Source organism: Chiloscyllium punctatum, chromosome 3 (genome assembly GCF_047496795.1).
Source record: "Chiloscyllium punctatum isolate Juve2018m chromosome 3, sChiPun1.3, whole genome shotgun sequence".
Taxonomy (NCBI): domain Eukaryota; kingdom Metazoa; phylum Chordata; class Chondrichthyes; order Orectolobiformes; family Hemiscylliidae; genus Chiloscyllium; species Chiloscyllium punctatum.
This window is the reverse complement of record NC_092741.1, coordinates 89,688,614-89,709,227: the sequence shown is the minus strand read 5'-3', so window position 1 is coordinate 89,709,227 and position 20,614 is coordinate 89,688,614. Positions and strand designations below refer to the sequence as shown.

Here is a 20,614-nt window from a genome sequence, read left to right as displayed (position 1 = left end):
CTTTATTATGAAACTTCATTAGTTCTTCACAGTGATGAAGTGTTCATTTGTCTTACAGAAATTAATAGGAAACTGAGTGCAGGGTGGAAAACAACTGATGCTTCCAGAGGCGTTATATTAGAGTGAGGGAATTGTTCTGAGTAGGTGTTCTTGTATTCATTTAGGGCCATTCCTGTCTCTACATCGAATTTAGAAACTCAGTTAAATTAGTCAAACTTAGAATCCCTACTGTGTGGAAAGAGACCATTTGGCCCATTGAGACTGCACAAATGCCATGAAGAGCATCCTATCCAGACCAAGCTCCCTCCCCTATCCCTGTAATTCTATGTTTACCATGGCTAATCCACTTAACCTGCACATCTTTTGACTGTGGGAAGAAACTGGAGTACTGGGTAGAAACCCACGGTAATGCAGAGAATGTGCAAATGCTACACAGACAGTCAGTTGAGGCTGGAATCGAACCCGGGTCCCTGGTGCTGTGCGACAGCAGTGCTAGCCATTGTTTTGCTGAAATTTGCCATGGTGACCAAAGAAGAATGGGAATTAAAATGAAGATAGCTCAAAAGGTATAGATCAGTCAAAGCTCAAGTTTAACAGTAAGCAATGAAAAGTTATAGACATGGAACTTGAAGTGGTTGGCAAATGCGATATTTAAAGGATGAAATAGCAAAGGACAAAGTTGAAGGGAGCTGGTGTGCCCAATCTTTTCAGAGCAATAGGAAAGCCAATAGAATGTTCAATTGCATGACCAAAGGTAGTGCCAAGCTGTGACAAATCTGGTCAGTGTATTTTTGCACTCTGCACCATTCAAATTGTTGGACAAGAACAGGCATCAAAGAACTCAAGGCAGAGAGTCAAACCTCAATGCTAGAGGCTAAGTTTGTATGTCAGTACTGGATAAAATTGGACACCTCAAGTAAGGATCATTTTTAGGAGAGGATCTTCTATTTTGTACGATGATAAAAGACATCTTATGTTGAAGCTTTTCATTTTGCAGTCATCAGGACTGTTCACAAAAATTCAAGAGGCAAGCCAATGTTTGGAGTGTGCTAATTGGTTGGCAGGTGGACTAGGGTAGAGGCATTATCTAGGAGAATTAATGATGATTGACAGTTAACAGCCAGGCTTTATTTTATTTTTTTTAAAAAATAAAACTAGGCAGGTTTACTCTGCTTGGAGTACTGTCTTGAGAAATGAACTGGTGAATGGTTGTTATATGTTTTGATGAATTGAAACTGGTGTAGTGTGTATACATGTTCTTTCTGTCGGTAGAGACTTGTGTATTAATAGAGCCCACTTGTCAAGCAGTCTGCCTCTTCCACTCAGACAGAATGAACGTTGATTTTTTTTTTTCCCCTTGAATTTGTATCCTTGCAAAAATATCCTGATTAGTGCAAGATGAAAAGCTTTCATAAAGGTTTTTTTTCTGCAGCTTTACTCAAATTCTGTACTACCAAACAGCTGTCTTCTATTTGGTAATTTTATGAATGGAAAAGCTGAGTAGTATTATTACTATAAAGTGACAGTGGGATTAGGGCACGTGGTTTCTACCTGATTTCAAGGCAAAGAATGCTATTAGGAAATACAGTATCACATAGAGTGACAACTAGTTGGATTTAACTGCAGAGAATGTTTATAGACATCATTGAAGGGAATTGTTGAATCTTGCTATGTGAATGAATGAATTCTCTTATGAATGGAAAGGTTAATGGATGAGAAGCAGTTAGATGTATCAAGATCAACCCATAAGACTTGTAGAAAACTTCTAAATGGAAAATGTAAGATGAACCAGACATTTCTTTGATCTATTACTCCTTTAGCAATTTATTTTATCTCGTTTTTGGTCACAGGAGGCTGCACTTTCGATGATGGCCTAGAACCATGTGGATATTGGCAAGATCAGGAAGATGACTTTGATTGGAGGCATGTCAGAACTGAAGATATGTTGCATTTGCAGCATAATGTGCCACAAGGTGAGAAAAGGGCAATTTGTTAACTATTTTGGGGTTTTGCTATTGATTTGATAGACTCTGTTTCAATTTTATATAACAGAGAACTCTCAAAAAACAAAGGCCTGAATTTTCAATGTTAATGCCATGTTGGCAGATGATGACAAGATGCCTGAACCTGAATAAGTAGGTTTATTGCTGGGAATTTATATTTAATGAAAATCATTTGTCAGGTTTTAACCTGATATGACAGAAATTGGTTCAAAGAAATATTGTAGAGCATTAATGTGTTGAACAGCTTTTTGAGGAAGCATTTAAGCAGGCAATAAAGGAAGATTAGATACTGCCAATAGTTTTGGTTGTAGTTCTAAAGTCATACTAAATAACACCAATTTTCTTTGCAATATATTGTCAAGAAAAGATTGAAAAACTGGCTTCACTTTATGGAGCTGTTGCCGAGTTTAAGTAACTCAGTTGATGGATTGCAAATCATTGGAAAGCTATTGCTAAAATGACCTTGTCATCCTTTCTTTTGTGAATATCTGAATTGACTTTGTGTCGAGTGGGTAAAGAAACTAAATGGAATTTTAGTTTCAATTATGGGACATTTTACTATGAACATAATTAATCTTTCAGTAGTGAGAAGGTTGTCTTGTACATGATTTAAATGAACTTATACAATTGCCCAAGTGATGTTTAGCACCTTGTGATGTGACCTACAACATTAGTTTTTTTAAATTGATTCACCCAAAAGAAAGATTTAAATAGTTGAATTTCAGGGCACCCTGTGTAAATGTTAAGGTGATAGGAGAACCTTGAGGGCTGATACGTCATGACAGTAATCAGTGTCCTGATCATGGATTTTTCAAATGTGTTCACTTGCATGAACTTATTGACGGTAGTTAACCTACTTTAATTTTCATTTTAAACCATGATGACGTTCCCATACATTTTTGGGTGGGGGGTGGGGGGCCGTGCGTTGGGAGAGATCGAAGTTTACACTGGGACTCATTGTCAGCATTTTTGCTTCTCGTCAAAATAATCAAAATGGAAGGGACCTAGAGTTGTAGGTACATAGCTCTTTGAAAGTGGAGCCGCATGTAGACATGGTGGTGAAGAAGGCATTTGGCATGCTTGCCTTCATTGGTCCTTGCATTGCATATAGGAGTTGAGGGGTCATGTTGTGGCTGTACAGGACATTGCTGAGGCCACTTTTGGGGTACTGCATTTAATTCTAGTCTCCCTACCATTGGAAAGATGTTGTTAAACTTGAAAGGGTTCACAAAGATTTACAGGGATTCTCGTGGGGTTGGAAGGTTTGAGCTAAAGGGAGAGGCTGAATGGGCTGGGGCTATTTCCCTGAAGCATCAGAGGCTGAGGAGTGACCTTATAGAGGTTTATAAAGTCATGAAGGGCATGGAATAGCCAAGGTCTTTTCCCCAGGGTAGGGGAGTCCAAGACAAGAAGGTATAGATTTAAGATGAGATGAGAGGGATTTAAAAGGTACCTGAAGGGCAACATTTTCATGCAGAGAGTGGTGTGTGTATGGAATGTGCTGGCAGGAGGAAGTGATGGAGGCTGGTAGAAATTGCAACATGTAAAAGACATCTGGATGGGTATATGAATAGGAAAGATTTAGAGGGGTATGGGCCAAATGCTGGTAAATGGGATTTGATCAGTTTAGGATAGCTGGTTGGCGCAAATGAGTTGAATCAAGGGGTCTGTTTCTGTGCTGTATAACTTAGACTCTGACAGTCCAAGAGTTGATTGCATGCTGTGAGCTGTGACTTCATTGCAGTACAGAGAAAGGGCTGTATAGTCAAAGCTGTTATTGAGCTGCGATGCCAAATTCCTGTGTACCCTCTCAGATGGGAGCAGTATCAATCCCCTGATGATGTCATTAGCAATTGATAGACCATGAATGATGGAAAGTAAGGAGATTTGGATGCAAGCATCAAAACCTTAGTGCACTGGTACAAAAATTAATTAAGAGGGTGATTGCAAAGATGGTCTTTTTGGTTAGGAAGCAAAAGTGGGGAAATTTTTTATTCTACATAATCTTGGTCCACAGTCTGTCTTGAGTGATCACTTTGGGATACTAAACATAAATTATCTGACTGCCACTTTGGTATCCAGTTTGGGATGAGTACAAGTTTCCTTCAGTTAAGTACTGAAAAAGGTTAGAAGTGTTCAGTCCCTGTCACAGTTTATTTCTTGGCCAAGCCCACCATTCCTCTAATTTGATGCCATTCCTTTCCCTAGCAAGTTTTAGGGGTGGAATCAGGAGGTTTGTGTTTGACAGGAATATATGCTGCTGATGACATCTGCATGATTACTTTTTGATTAACTATACCTGACTAATGTGAATATTACTCTCTCTCGAGATGAGACAGGTCCTATTTATTACATTGCTTGAAATAGGAAACTACATTGACAAGTTAGGTGTAATCCTGAAGACTACCAGAAGCTGGAGATGACTTGTCTGTGTCAGTCAAAGCCTGAATAATTTTAAGAATGACAAATGGTTACGACTGAAAATGCGTTGCTGGAAAAGCGCAGCAGTCAGGCAGCATCCAAGGAGCAGGAGAATCGACGTTTCAGGCATGAGCCCTTCTTCAGGAATGAGGAGAGTGTGCCAAGCAGGCTAAGATCAAAGGTAGGGAGGAGGGACTTGGGGGAGGACTGTCCTGCTAGTGAAGGATCATTACTGTGGTGTCAATAATTTACATGAGTTTGATCAAGGAACTGACATGAATGTAGCCACAGATCCAAGAACAGGTAGGAAACCAAGATATGAGGACACTACAGAGTTTTCTACGTGGATGGGCCAGAATGTGGAAAAATGCGCATTTGTCCATTTTGGTTGGGAGGAGAGAAAAACAGAATATTAATTTTGATGGAGAGTGTGCAGAATGTTGTAGTAAAGAGGTATCTTTGTGTTTTTGATGAAATGAGTGTGGCAGTGCCTTGTTATCCATCTCTACGTGTCCTTGAACTTGATAGTTTGCTAGCACAATTCAGAGGGCAGTCAAGAATCTGCTGTCACAAGCAGGTCAGGTGTGATAAGGACAGCAGCTTTCCTTCCTTCCCTATAGGAATAGCAATGTATTTCCAAGTCACCGTGGTATGGGTCTTGGAGGGGAGCTTCCAGGTGGTGGTGTTCCTATTTATCTGCTGCCCTTGTCTTTTCTAAATGATAGTGGTCATAGTTTTGGGAGGTGTGTCCAAAGTGTTTTGGTGAATTCTGCAGTGTAACTTGTAGGTGGTACACACCGCTGCTGCAGTGTGAGGGTTTGTGTTGGAAGGAGTGAACACCTGGGGATGTATTAACTTTCTAGTGGATTACTTTGCTCTGGATGTTGTCAAGCTTTTTAAGTATTATCGGAGCTACTATCATCCAAGGAAAATGGGAAATATTCCATCACACTCCTTATTGTTTCCTTGTAGATGGCAAACAGACTTTGGGAAGTCAGGACATGCGTTACTTGCCTCAGTATTCCTTGCCTCTGCTCTTGTAGCTAGTGTATTTGTATAGTCCAGTTCAGCAACTGCTCAATGGTAAGCCTCCAAGATGTTGATAGCAGGATTTTCAGAGATGGGAATGGGTGATGTTTAGAATCTTGCCTGTTGAGATAGTCATTACTTTTACTTGGGTGATGCAAGTGTTACTTGCCACTTTTCAGTCCTAATCTGGATACTGTCCAGATCCTGCTATGTTTGTGCATGACAGTTTCAGTATCTTAAGAGTCAGGAACGGTGCTGAGCATTGTGCATTAATCAGAGAACACCCACACTTCGGAACTTATAATAGATGGAAGGTCATTGAAGCAGCTTACGATGGTCAAGCCAAGGGCACTACCCTAAGGACTTACAGCAGAGACGTCCTGGAGCTGAGATCACTGACTTTGAACAACCGCAACTATTTTCCTGTGTGTTAGTTATGACTCCAACCAGTGGAGGAGTTTCCTTTTGATTTCCCTTATTCTAGTATTGCTCGGGCTCCTTGATACCATGTTCTATCTTGATGCTAAGGGCTAGAACTCTCTACTCACCTCTGGAATTCAGCTCTGATGCAAGGCTGGAATGAAATCAGGAACTGAGTGGTCCTGGCGAAACCAAAACTGGGCTTTGCTGAGCTGGTGCTGCTTGATAGCACTGTTTATGACACCTTCCATTACTTTACTGATGATCAAGCATCGATGATGGGACAATAATTGGCCAGTTTGGATTGACCTGTGTTTTGTCTACAGCACTTAACTGGGCAATTTTTCACATTATTGTGTAGACACCTGTGCAGAAACAGCTTGGCTTGAGAGACAGCCAAGTTTTGGAGCACAAGTTTTCAGTACTGTTGCCAGAATGTTGTCAGGGCCCATAGCCTTTGCAGCCATTTCTTGATATCAAAAGGAGGGAATTGAATTGGCTTAATTAATATCTGGACCTCTGGAGGTGGCAGGGATGGATCATTCACTTGGCATTTCTGGCTGAAGATTGCGATGAATGCTTCAGCTTTATCTTTAGCATTGATGTGTTGATCTCCACCATTATTGATGATGGGGATATTTGTGGAGATGCTCCACCTGAGTTGTTTAACTGTTCACCACAATTAACGACTGGATGTGGCGGGACAGCAGATTTTCTTTGTGATCCATTCATTTCAGAAGTCTTTACCCAATCTATCACTTACTTTTTCTGCTGTTTGGCACCTGAATACTCCAGCAGTGTTGCTCCAGCTTGATGCCTTGTTTTTAGTTCTGCCTGGTGGTACTGATCCTGGCATGCCCTCTTCAGTGAACCATGATTGGCCCTTGGCTTGATGGTGCTTCTGGAGTTGGGAATTTGCCAGACCATCAGTTTGCAGGTTGTGTTTGAGTGCCAATGGATCCCACTTAGCAAGGCTCTGGTGCCACCCACCAGCTTGCGGGGTATACTCAGTGTGAAGATAGATTTTGTCTTAACAAAGATTGCTCTGGTAGTGAGACTGTAATGAGCAGAAATATCTATTGGTTCCCTCTTGGTTCCATTATCACCTGCTGCAGACCCAGTCTAGCAGCTATGTTCTTTAAGACTCCATCAGGTACTGTTGAGCTACTCTTGGTGACCAACATTGAAGTCTGCATCCCAGAGTATATTCTTTGCCTTTGCTGCACTTATTGCCTTTTCCTGGTGGTACTTAACAGTGAGGAGTCTTTATTCATCAGACAAGCATTGGAGAGTATGAGGTAATCAGCAGGAGGTTTCCTTGCCCATGTTTAACCCGATGCGACAAGATTCATGGAGTCTGGATTTAATCTTGCAAGCTTCCAGGTTGACTGAATGTATCAGGCTTTCTAGGCAATTTAAGAACATTGTTAAGAATCCATCACATTATCAGTCTGGAGTCCCATGTAGGTCAGTCCCAGGTGAGCACGGCAAGATTCTTTCCTGAAAGGCTATTTGTGAACCAAATGATTTTTAACGACAAATGCCAGTGGTTTCTTGATTAACATTTGACTTTCAGTTCCAGGTTTGGTACGTTATTTTATCCTACCTGCCATGATGGGATTCAAACCCAGGTGCCCAGAATAGTCCAGTACAATAACACTAAGTCATCGCCTCTGCCTTTTATGAAGGCAGGTTTTATGAGTAGGTTGAGCCCATATTCGTTGAAGTTTGGAAAAATGAGAGATGATTGCTTTGCAACATGTAAGATTGAGAGTGTGTATGAAAAGATGTTCTACTTTGTGGGCACATATGTTCTACTTGGGGCACAGTTTCTGTATAAGGTAGAGAAACATAAGGTAGTGATCACTCTTCTTTTTCTCAGTGGGTTAATGATGGGTATTTGCTGTCCGAGAGAGCAGTTGGAGGCTGGGTCTTCTACATCTGACAAACAATCTCACATATTCGAAGGGAGTGGAGGGAAACAAAGAAGCAGAAAAATGTGGGTGAAGCCATACACCGATTAGCCATGATCTTATTGATTGACAGAACAGGCTCAAGAAGCCTAACTGCCTATTTCTTCTCATCCGACTGATCTCCCATTTCTCATTGAAATGTTGTCATTTAAAATTCTGCTTCCACAAGCTCTTGTTACTGACCACCCTGTGCTCTCTTCTGTGTAAACATTGCCTCATTTTTAACATTGTTCATCTTATTTTCAAATCCCTCCCAAAGCTTTACCCCACTATTTCTTGGTAACTTTCTGAACCTGACAACCCTCCACATATAATATTTGTGCTCTTCTAATTCTCACCTTTTGTGCAGTCCTGAATTTAATCATCCTGGCTTTGACTTTAGCTACTGTCCTTAATCTCCTCCAACTCTCTCCTTTGACTAAACACAACCTGTGGTGATATCCTCTGGTGCTTTGTGTGTCAAATGAGTTCAACTTTTTGCCTTGGTGTGTTTTAATATGTTAAAAGACGTTATATCGTTCTCAAGGATAGGGCTGTTGTGGGGCAGTGGCAGTGTCCCTAACACTAGGCAAGAAGGTCTGGGTTCAAGTCCCACTGGCTCTGAAGGTGTCTCAAAAAAATGTCTGAATAGATTTGTTTAAAATAATTTTGTTTTTTGGTATCAGGCCATGGAGGCTGTGGATTGTGGGTTAAGTAGGTTTTAAAATTAGGGCTAATCATTAAGCTATGTATTCAGTTTGCATATGCTTCTCTGGAAGAGGTTGAATAGTGATTTAATTAAGATATTTCCACTGGAGAGACTAAATAAGAGCCATAGAACAGACGATTGAACAAATAATTAATGAAATAAAAGGGAAGGACCCACTGCTGAAATTGAGTTAAGCTCTCTGTACAGCCAAGCGAATAGTATATATAATAAAATGAGGACTGGAGGCAATAACATGTTGCAAGGAACTGGTATCATAAGGATTACTAAGGCATTGCTTGTGAATGGTTGGGGCTGGAAGCGAAATGTTGTGGAATATTGATATTGAGAAAAGCTAAAGAAGGGAAAAAGGTAAGGTGAATGAGTTGTATTCAGATAATGGCATAGATTGAAAGGTAACGTAACCACCAGTCAGACAAAAATTAAATTAATATGAATAGAAGCACAAGATAATAAAGGATCAAAGGTAGTAGTGGGGTGGGCTGTAGACTAATCTTAAGAGATGGGGAAAAAAGATGCAATAATTTAAGACCGAGAGTTAAAAAGGGCATAAAATAGTTGAGGATTTTAAATTATGTTGAAATTAATTATCTTAATATTAATTCATAAATATGATAAAGGAATGGAGTTGCTAGAATATGTATATGATTCTTTACTCTAGTGTGCAAGAGACCCGACAAGGAACGATTCACTCTTGGAGATATTTGCTAATCAAACTGTTTAGAGATATTATTACACACCTCTGGAGCAGGTGGGACTTGAACCCAGGCCTTTTGGCTCACAAATAAGGATCTTAGACTGCACCATGAGGTCCATTCAGAAACCAGAACAGAAGAGAGGTAAAAGCAGCAAACGTTTTGGCTGTGGTAACCATAATATAACAAAAGTGAAAATAATAACTGAGAAGGAAATAAGCATAACAAAAGGGTAATGGATTGAACAAAAGCTGGTTTTGACTGGCTGTGAATAAACCTTGGCAAAACAAAGTGGATAGTGACATGGGCAAATGATAATAAAAGACCAGAAAATGGGAAAACATTTGTAGTGACATTCAGCAAAGTGATATTTTGTAAACAAACAAGAATAAACTAAATATTACCACTGAATAGATGAATAAAGACATGAGGGAAAATGACTGCATGGAAGAGGTTTTTGCAGAATATATAAACAGCAGGGGAATCCAAGGCAGGAAAGAAGGCTGAGAGATTAGGAGTGAAGAAGAATTAAAAGGTTAGAGAGGAATTAATGAAATATTTTAACTTGAAAGGAAAAAATATATTTTACAGATACATAAATTTGAAATAAAAGAGCTCAAAATGGAAATGAGACCATGAAGGATTGATAAAGTCACAGCAGTAATGGTATTAAGTAATTACTTTGTATTTATTGAGGAGAAAGGTAATCTGAGAGTGATATTGGAATCTGTGTTCAGAAATGATATAAACACACTTATTTCAGATTTAGAGAAATTTTAAATAAACTAATTAACCTGAAATAACAAAGAAATTGAATATTTTTAATGCTTTGTTATGAAAAGGATTATGTTGCCATAAATTATCATGGTCAATATTTGCTGAATACTGTTAAGACAGTATCCCATTAACTGTCATTGATTCTGTAGATTTTGGTGCTCAGAGTGGATGGTAGCATGTTTCTGGATGACTATGAAATTGGTGAACTTTTCAATTATTTTCCAAACCACATCTCCAAGCTTTGAAGAGAGACCTTCAAGGTGAAATGGAAATATGGTAAAGACATACTGTTTCAAAATAGCTGCCAGAATAATTGAACACTCCATTGCAAAAGTGACTGACTAAAGATGAAATTTGCTGTACACCACGGCATTTCCTCTTTCTGTACAATAGTGCAAGCTAAATCTGTTTATCAGCTTCGACCAGTTCTGGAATTCAGCCTATTTTTGTTGAAAATGCAGCATTTTCCCTTTTGTTATGGTGCTCAGATCAGGAGTAGTGTGGTTTAAATAAATTGATGACCACTGTTTTTGATAATTCCTGCCACTCCTAGAACCACAGCAAAGAGGAAATCAGTTTTATCAGATATGCAGACTTCAAGATTCGTAACCTTGGAACCTGCAACTTTTTCTAAGTTAACATATTCAACCTGAAAGCAATGATAATTCCCTTTGCATCTTTATTTATTTCTAAATCATTTTAAATTTTGCATATTCAGGTGAAGGATGGGAAAACAGACTTATGTTCAGATTTGGATAATATGGGTAAATGTGCAACAAATGCTGATGCTTCCCGATTTACATTAAATCATCTGAGCTTCAGTGGACTGTTCAGTATCAAATTTGCTGCATGGCTTTACTTTTGACTGGAAGAAGTATTGTGTTTGATCAGTTTTGGTGTTGTTTTAGTGAACATAAAAATAAAGGTGAAGATGTGATTGGCAATATTTGGATGTTGGTTTTTGTGCTGAAAAATATAATTCATTACATTCCTGTTGGAAATCTCCAAATATATTGCCTTTCTTTTAGCGATTGACAAATTTTGAGATCCCAGGTACTTGAAGAATGAAGCCATTTTATTCCATGGTTTTGAACAAGCAAGTAAACTTTACTCTGCCAAATTTACTCTTGTAAAAAGAATTGTATATTGTAACCTACAGAATGAACCTGAGTGAAATGTGAGTAGAAGGCAACCTGGAGTTGAGCATCTCTGAGCACATGAAATATTAAGTACAAGCTAGACAGATTCCACAAATTTCTGAGCCATGCCCCCTCCACCTGACATGGTCACACAAACTCCAGTCATTAAAACGTTGCCTCTTTTAAGCGATTCCAATTCGTCTGAAGACCTAGCTTTGAAACTTCCTTAAAAGGTGCTAGTCACGGACTGCCTCAACTATTCTCCTGATGTTTCAATCTCCTCCTCCTCCTCCAGACCTTCAACCCCCTGGATTCTTGAGACTGTACAGGTGCAGCCCATTTCCAAGTAGCCAGTGTCACTATGGCTAGACAAACTTTTAGTTTCTTTGAGCTCCAATATTTCTCAGCTGCACCAGGCAAATGCTGCTTATTATTTTCCTTCAGCACACACTGAACTAGCACTGGCTCAATGCTTCTTGCAAGCCTTAACCCTCTGGATATTTTTCTGGGCTTTTCTAAACCATGAACCCAACTCTTGTGGTGAGTAATCAAAGCACATTTCCATGTTTGACATCTAGTGTTGGCAAGAGTGCTGATCATGCAGCATCCAAGGAGTGAGGAGATGACCTGGGAGTTCCAGTGAGAGAGGGAGAGGGGGGGAGAGAGAGAGAGACTCACTGAAATCCTTGTAGAAAGCGGAAGAGAGCTTCTCTAAGGTAGGCATCCTTGCAAGAGGATTCGCAGTAAGGTTAAAATCAACTAGGCAAAAGTGAGGACTGCAGATGCTGGAGATCAGATTCTAGATTAGAGTGGTGCTGGAATAGCACAACAGGTCAGGCAGCATCTGAGGAGATGCTGCCTGACATGCTGTGCTATTCCAGCACCACTCTAATCTGGAATCTGATCTCCAGCATCTGCAGTCCTCACTTTTGCCTAAGAGTGCTCGTCAGCCAATAATATATAAACATTGTGTGAGCAGTGCTGGGAATTGCTTATCCAGTTCAACAAGTGCAAAATACCTCTTCTGAGGTTTGTATAAAAAGTTTGCACTCCACATTTTATGATTTGGCAAAGTTGTGATGTAAGACAATTACCTATGCAATTTGAATGAGTGAAAATATTTAAGATTTCAGTGAAGCTTCAAGTGGTATCAAGCTAAAATAGAACTAATTGTTCCTTTCTTCACCATAGGACAACACAGAATAGTCTCTTTATTGGGGCCTAATATTGGTGTGATTTCTTTATTTCTTGACTGGGTACCCAATTGGAACTCTGGAAAGAAATGATTTGGTTCTGCTAAGTCATTGCATCATCCTTTAGTGAATTCAAATAATGATTTTACTTGCTGCTGAACGTTAATGGCTAAGGTCCATTGGATTCTAATGCAGCTCAAATATTTCTTCTTGTCGTTGCACTAAAGCTTTTCATAATCCAAAAATTGCTTCCAAATAGTGGAGAACTCAAGCAGCCTGTCCTCTGTGATGCCTTGTCATGCCTTCAGGGTTTTTGTAGTTGGATTGAAAACCATTTCTATCTTGACCTACATTTTTGCAGTGCCTGGCTTCTTCAGCTTTACTGAGTGCACACTTCTGTTCTGTTTAATTGAACCCATTCTTTACAAATAGAGTATAAAGTTGGTACTGTCCAAATTCAACACTTTCATTTAAGTAACTCGCAAATTAAAGTAACTGCAAACAACAATACATTAGTTTACATTAGCCTCTAATCATCAATTTCTAGGTACAGGGACTTAAAGATCAACTGTCTTGTATAACTTTAGTTCCTGGTCTTTCTTCTGTTATTCGTAGGAAATCTATAATGTTTATAGATTCTATCTTACTCATCATTGAGCCAAATGATGTAAAATACAGTCTCTGATTTATATCTTATATTCTTATATTGATCATTGTAAAATACTTAATATTTTTGATTTCTTAAAACACATTGGTTAATCATTTAACAGTAGTCTTTACATTGAGTTAGATGCTTCCTGTTTCCTATCTGTTAAAATTTAATCCTGGCACCATGGGTTACTTAATTCAAATGAGAGTTTCATTCTTTGATCTGCCTACTGCAGTTCTATTAAAACTGTAGTTAAATCAAATAGCTATCCTTCAAATCTAACCATGGTCTTTAATGTATGGGTACGTTGGTTAATATTGCATTCCAGCGAGTTTCAGCAATTTTTAAGTCTCACCAGTTCCCAATACCCTGGTGCTCACTGGCTTATATGGGTATTTAGTGCTGCACTGCCTTGATTTTACAATTCTGTTCTATGTTTTCAATCTCATATGCCGCCTTGCTGCTCTCAATTTCCACAATTGCTTCATCTCTCTTCCCAGTATTCTTCTGGTAGTTGGGCCTTCAGTTATGAAGAATATGAATTCTGGCATTCCCTCCATAAACTGCTCTTCCTTTCCACTCTTTTAAGCTGGTCTTTAAAACCTATCTTTTTGACAAGTCATTATCTCTGTATGTGGCTTGGTGTCCAGTCTTGCTTCATGATGCTTCTGTGAGGCACTGTAGCATTTTGTAAGATATTAAAGGTGTTTTAAGTGCAAGTTGTTGGCCATGTTAGTTGTTTAAACTGGGTTTAGCCAGATTGCTGTGCTGCAGATTCTTATATATCCTTGGTCCATACGTAGGAATTTCAGAGGTGAAGTGACGGTGAGTGCCTATGATAACAAGACAGAGTTTCTCTGTGTCACCATGGATCCTCAGAAAAATAGAAATCTAATCTGATAGGGGCTAAGAACTGTTGAGAACAAAGGGTAATTTTCAATATAGAAGGAAAATAGATTTGTAAGGCCAATCATCTCAGCGCTTGAATTTCTTTGTCGTGGAGGTTATGCGTTGTTGCTGGGTGAAAATCCTGGGGTCTTATACTTAACTGATATATACCTGGTTTGTATTACCAAAGAACATTAGAGTCAGTTTAGGTAAAGAAATCTTAATTTTATATTTGAGAAATGTGTTTATTGTGCTTTCATCTTGCCACAAGGCTGCAAGAGAAAGCAAGATCATGAGATGTTATACCACAGGAAATGATGCATTTTGCCTTATTAGAATACCATAGCCAAATTGACATCTAAAACTTGCAACAACAATATGAGAGTGTAATCTCCATGTCAAATTGAGGCGGGATGGTTACCATTAAAGCCCACACTCCAGGAATAAACAAAGTAAATCCTTGTACTACTTCTCCATAATTTTCTTTTACTTCTAATCTTTGCATTCAAAATCAGATTTTGTTTAGGACAATCAAAGTATCTAAAGTATGATCAGTTATTTAAGATTGTATATGTGACTGAATTCACACCTATTTTGTCTCTGACTGTGCCTTCTGCTAGAATTCTCAGATCATTTATTTTTAAATATGCAATTTGTAACATGATGTTGGCGCTTCACCTTAATTAGGACAAGTGAGTGTTTTGTCCAGTGCTTTTTATTGTAAAGCTTTGGAAGTAGGCTGTGTCCTCCATTCAGAGTACCCTGAAAATAGATTTGACAAACATTACTATTTTACACCCTCTTCCCTACCTATTAAAATTTTTCTTTAACACCAGAAGTTTTTAGGCAATAATGAAGTTGAATGCCAATTTTATGATTTGCTGATGTTGTCTCTCATGACTCCTTGGATGTGTCAGTGCATGCTGCTGTATCAAAAGATGTTATGGGATTTAAAAAAAAGTGTTTTATTTTCCTCGGCTGAATTTCTAATGTTCAAAATAAAGGTTTAAACCATCAAAAACAGAACCATATTTCACCACAGCCTGTCTTAACTAGCCATTGAACTGCCTCTTGTGTCTTTTAAAGTCTCGGCCTCTCCCAAGAACCTGAGCTTGTATTTGATATTTCTGCCCTGAGCTTTGAATCTGAGCTGAATATAGAATGTGCAGTCTGAGCCTGTGTGATGCAACTGAAGCATGTAGTCAGCTGAGTTTGTGGAACATTTTGCATAAATATGTAGCAGATTTTCAAAAGTATTTGAGGAGAACCTTGAGGACAAATTTCACAAAGTTTTATTCAGGTACATCGTTTTTTTTTAAAAAAGCAGCAATTTGAGCATGAAAAATGACGAACATTTCTGATGCTATAAAATGCTGCCATATTTGTTTGATGTCCTCTAAATTTCAGAAAACCATCCCCAGTGGGGTATATGCAATGTGCATCATGTAGAGGCTCTGCTTCCTGCAAATCTTCCCCTCACATTGCTTCTGAAAACAAAAGATAAAAGCAGAAGACTGCAAAACAAGCATATAAAACTGTGACGATGCAAAAGATGTGAGGCAGAGAAATAGCAAGAAGGAGATAACTTGGTTTGTAGAGGGTTCATATTTTCTGAATTACCTGTTACCATGCCAGGAAAGATCCATGAGGATGTTATATTCAGAATCTTGAAATTCAACTGTCTTACGACCCATGACTAGCCTTCACAAACATGAGCACACAGAAAACTGTGCTGCTAGATGTAGCTTGTTCTATTCAGCCAGCATCCCTACACTTACTGACCGATATTGGCTCCCAGTCTGACAACTCGAGCTTTAAAATTCTAATCCTTGTTGTCATGCTGAGCTGCCTGTGCTATTTTTCTGACCTGCTCCAGCTTTACACCATGCTGAGCTGCCTGTGCTCTTTCAATTTGGATATTTGCACACTTCCATTCTCATTACTCTGCCATTAGTGGTCATGGCTTCAGTTGTCTTAATCATACTTTCCTGGAATTCCCTACCTAAATCATTTGCTCACCTCTCTCTTTCCTTTTAAACGCTCTTAAATCGATTTTTTTAGCAATATTTTTGGTCACCTGTCTTTGTGTCTCAACGTGTGAATTTGTGTTAAATTTCAATGTTCCTAAGGAGTGCCTTCATGTTTTTCTATTTTAAATGCACAATGCAAATTTAAGTTCTTGCATGTATTTCCTGTTTACAAATCTATCTCTCTGCAATTTCTAGTCATATATTTTAACCAACTTTTCCCATTGTACACTCCTTTTTATATATTATACACATAATTTTCCTTTATCATCTTTCACTATTGTTTATTGAACCAATAAAAGAAACAAAAGCAAATGTCAGCCGGTCTGGTTGCTTTTGGGATGAAAGCAGGTAACATTTTGAGTCTGGTGACTCCTCTTCACACCTGATAGCAGCCAGGAAAAGTGGTTCCCTGAGCAAACAGTCACTATGCAGGGGAACAAAGGAGGGGAAGGAAAATGTCACATTCTGCGAGAGGTGGTGGAAATGACTCCTTCTCATCCCTTGAATCTGGAGGTTGGTGGGGAGGCAAATGAGGATCGGGGGGCACTATTGTTGTGTGAGGGTAGAAGTGAGAGATGGGTAGTGTGACATGAGCCCAAGATCACGGTTGAGGCCATCTTCGTGGTTATGGATGTCATGCTATATGTGACTCCAACATACTGTTCTGTGAAATCTTCCTTAATGTCCTGTTTTGACACTACCACTGTGATAACTTGTTAGGATCACTCTACCTTAATTAGTTTGTAAGGTTTAGATTCCTTATTAGGGGAGAAGGTGAGGACTGCAGATGCTGGAGATCAAAGCTGAAAATGTGTTGCTGGAAAAGCGCAGCAGGTCAGGCAGCATCCAAGGAGCAGGAGAATCGACGTTTCAGACATTTGGTTTGTCTCCAGCACCACTTTATTTTAAACTTTTTTGTAATTACCTCACTGCCTCAATTAATCAGATTATAAGTCATCCCTTCACTTGTTATTCAGCTGTTGGCACTTTACTCTCACTGTCTGACACTCTTGATCACCTGCAGACACCTATTATTTGGCTTGTCAACACTCCACTCACTCCATTTGTATGATCATTATAAACAGAAATCAAAAGTCTGTGTCTGGGTCCTCTCTTCACTTCACCTGACAAAGGGGCAGCACTCTGGGAGCTAGTGATTTCAAATAAATTTGTTGAACTATTACCTGGTATGGTGTGACTTTTGACCTTGTCTATCCCAGTCCAACATTGGCGCTTTCACATCTAGGACTCAATATCGAGCTCAATAACTTTAAAACCTGATTCAGTTCTTCCATTTTTTTTAACCCACACCCACACCCTGGACCTGTCATGACATGGATTGCTGTCAGCACAGCCTACCCATTCACTGTTACTGTCAGTTCTCATGATCACTTACTCAGCTTCTCTTCTGTCTTGGCTTACTATCAATAATACCCTTGTTTATCTATCAGTTTCCTGTCTTTTGCTGTTTCTTGCTGTCTCTCTGGGCTTTGTCTCCACTTACCCACTTACCTCTCAGTAAGATCACTCCCGTGTCCAGGGTGCAGATATGTCTGCAGGTCTCTATTGAATACAACTTTAATTAGTCATTCATCACTAAATCTGCTGATCTTTGCTCAGTTCTCTGAGGTGCTAGGCACTCAGTTTTGACTGTTTTTCAGCAGCTGGATTAAACAATTGGTTGAATTGAGCGCTGCTATCACAAAGGTGGTTGATTTTATTTCGTTGCTTAGTTTAACTGTGTAATTGTGATCACAAGTCTGATAAATATGCCATTTTATAGAATGACCTATGCATGCTGTTATCACCTATGCCAGTGCTGCACAAATGTTCCTTGCCAACAGGTGTTTTGTGAAGTATTAGTTCATGGAAATACATGCCTTTTAAACAATGCAGCATAAGTATAAAAGGAAAGGAGAGGAAAGAGCTTTTTGCAATCTGAAAGCATCCCAAAGTTTTACAGTGGCTCAGTGGTTAGCACTGCTGCTTCACAACACAAGGGACCTGGATTTGATTCCATCCTCTGTTTGGATTTTGCATGTTCTTCCCGTATCTCTGTGGGTTTCCTCTGGGTGCTCCGGTTTCCTCTGACAGTTGAAAGGTGTGCAGGTTAGGCCATGCTAAATTGCCTATAGTGTCCACTGATGTGTTGATTAGGTGGAATAGCAATGGAAAATGCAGGCCAACAGGGATAGGATTGGGGATTGAGTCTGGATGGGATGCTCTTCAGAGAGTTTGTATGGACTTTTTAGGCTGAATGGACTGCTTCCACACTGTGGGAATTTTAAGATCAAAATTATCTTTTGGAGGGTACACAGTGTTGCATTGTCAAGGCATCATGGTATAGAGTTTGTGCATGATAGACCAGATCATTTGTTTTAGTGATGTTGATTGAGAGAGAAATATTGAATCTCTGCACATTCCAGTATCTCATTTCCTAGTGTGCTCATCTATCATGGCAAACTCTGTTTGTATTGAAAACCAAGGTACAAATATCTCATTTTAGTAGGTGTGAATTGCTACTGTGCAGACAGTCATTCCTTCGATGTTTTGCTGAAGCAATGTTTGCTCATTAAATCATCAAATGTTTGGCTTTCTCAGTGTGATTTACAGATTTAATGGATAATTTTATTAAGATCAAAATTTTAATGAAATGAAATATGTTTTCAATTTTGTCTTCCTAATTGTGAAATAATATTGACTGAGCTAAGCAGTTTAACAATGCAATTTCTATTTTACCTTCACAAGGCATTTTAAGTGCAGTAAATGTTAGTGTGGTGAAGTTTAAAATGTACGAAAATGTCTGCGTGGGTTTCCTCCGGGTGCTCAGGTTTCCTCCCACAGTCCAAAGATGTGCAGGTTAGTTGGATTGGCCAATCTAAATTGCTTGTAGTGTTAGGTGCATTAGTCGGGGTAAATGTAGGGGAATGGGTCTGGGTGGGTTGCTTTTCAGAGGGTCGGTGTGCACTTGTTGGGCCGAAGGGCCTGTTTCCACACTGTACGAAATCTAATCTAATTGGAATGAAATGGAAGATGCATTTTTTAAATAATGTACTCATCAGGATTGAAATGCAAGGAAATAAACTGCGGAAAAGGAACAATAATTTTTTGAGCAGAGGTTGCTGAGAGGTTGGCATTGAAGTGCAGCAGGAACTATGAACTGTCCATGATATTTAATAGATTAAATTCAAACTGGGCAAGTTCACTCTGGTTCTGGTCAGGCCAGATCGTTGCTGTGCTGCAGCAGGGATTTGCTGTCTTCATTATTCTTTGCTTATTCAAGGTGTCATGTGTGGACACATTCCTTGTGCCTACAAAGGACAAAGCCCATTGTGTGAATAAATGGGCTCAGGAATGAGTTCAGAAAAGTACCCAATCAATCATTCTGGAGGGAGAAGGCTTCTCTAAAATTTGAGCATCATGTAAAGTGCATAATCTCTCCAGCAGGACATTGCTACCAAGCCAAAACAATGTCTCAAATTATGATGTGATGAATTTCAGTATTAATGATGCCAGGTTTGGAGGCCATAAGTCCCAATGACTTGGAGTGATAGAGTTGTACAGTATGGAAACAACCCTGTTCAGTCCAACTTGTCCATTCCGACCAGATATCCAAAATTAATCCAGTCCCATTTGCCAGTATTTGGCCCATATCCCCCTCAACCCTTCCTATTCATGTACCCAGATGCCTTTTAAATGTTGTAATTGTATCAACCTCCACCAATTCCTGTGGCAGCTCATTCCACACATCCTGTCAAAGAACACATTCCTTTGACTTTCTGCAGTGGAGATGTTGAGGATTATGAGGAGATGTTGTTTTTAAAAGCATGTATGGATTATGGTTTGATGGCTCCAGGCGCCAGGCCTCAGGGTTAACTCATTTATACCATGCGCACAGTTTGAAATTGATGCAAGGATTTAATGCCGTGTTGTATCTTCGTCGTAGCCATTGCTGCATTGAAGCTTGTGACCACAAGATTTATATTTGGGGTTGCTACCCCCACTTTAGGAAGTCTCGAATTAAGGACAGTAGGGATGGTAACAGTATCTTGGTGCAAATTGTTGCTTAATCAAGATAAACAATGCATCCAATGCAATTTAGAATGGTGCAGACAGGAAGTGAAACATAATGAAGTTCTTTCCCTCCAACTTGCCAGCAGCATTAAATTTCAAGTCATCGTTTTAAAATTGCTTTGTGTGCTTGTATTATGTTGTTCACTTTCCTCAGGTTTTTGCCTTTTCCCACAGGTTCGACTTTTCTGGTTCTGACCTTCAGCCTCTGCACTGATTTCTGAAATTTCCTCCCTTTGCTTTGATGCTACTTTTAAAACTCCTTCAAAATCCACCTCGCACTCCAACCATCTGTTAAGATGTGAAATGCCAGTTGTGCAAGACCAGATGGGTTCTGAGGACTTTAGCCTCTGGGAGTGATTAGAATACAAATACGGATGTTTTCCTTTGGTTTAAAATTAATTTGCTTCCTTTTTGTTGCTCAGTGTTGGTAACTGATTAAACCTCTGGGACACCCGCACCAACCAACCCAACCACCCCATGGCTGAACACTTTAACTGCCCCTCCCACTCCACCAGGGACATGCAGGTCCTTGAACTCCTCCATCGCCAGACCATAGCAACATGGCGCCTGGAGGAAGAGCGCCTCATCTTCCGCCTAGGAACACTCCAACCACAAGG

General features: G+C 39.5%; 1 protein-coding gene across 7 annotated transcripts in view; it reads left to right on the top strand.

Moving 5' to 3' along the window:
- ptprk (protein tyrosine phosphatase receptor type K) overlaps positions 1-20,614 on the top strand; it is a 603,086-nt gene that overhangs the window by 89,786 nt on the left and 492,686 nt on the right. For all 7 annotated transcript variants that reach the window (XM_072556025.1, XM_072556024.1, XM_072556023.1 and 4 more), the window contains exon 2: positions 1,851-1,973. In XM_072556025.1, the coding sequence (XP_072412126.1) occupies positions 1,851-1,973 (123 nt within the window). The remainder of the gene's footprint in view (positions 1-1,850; positions 1,974-20,614) is intronic.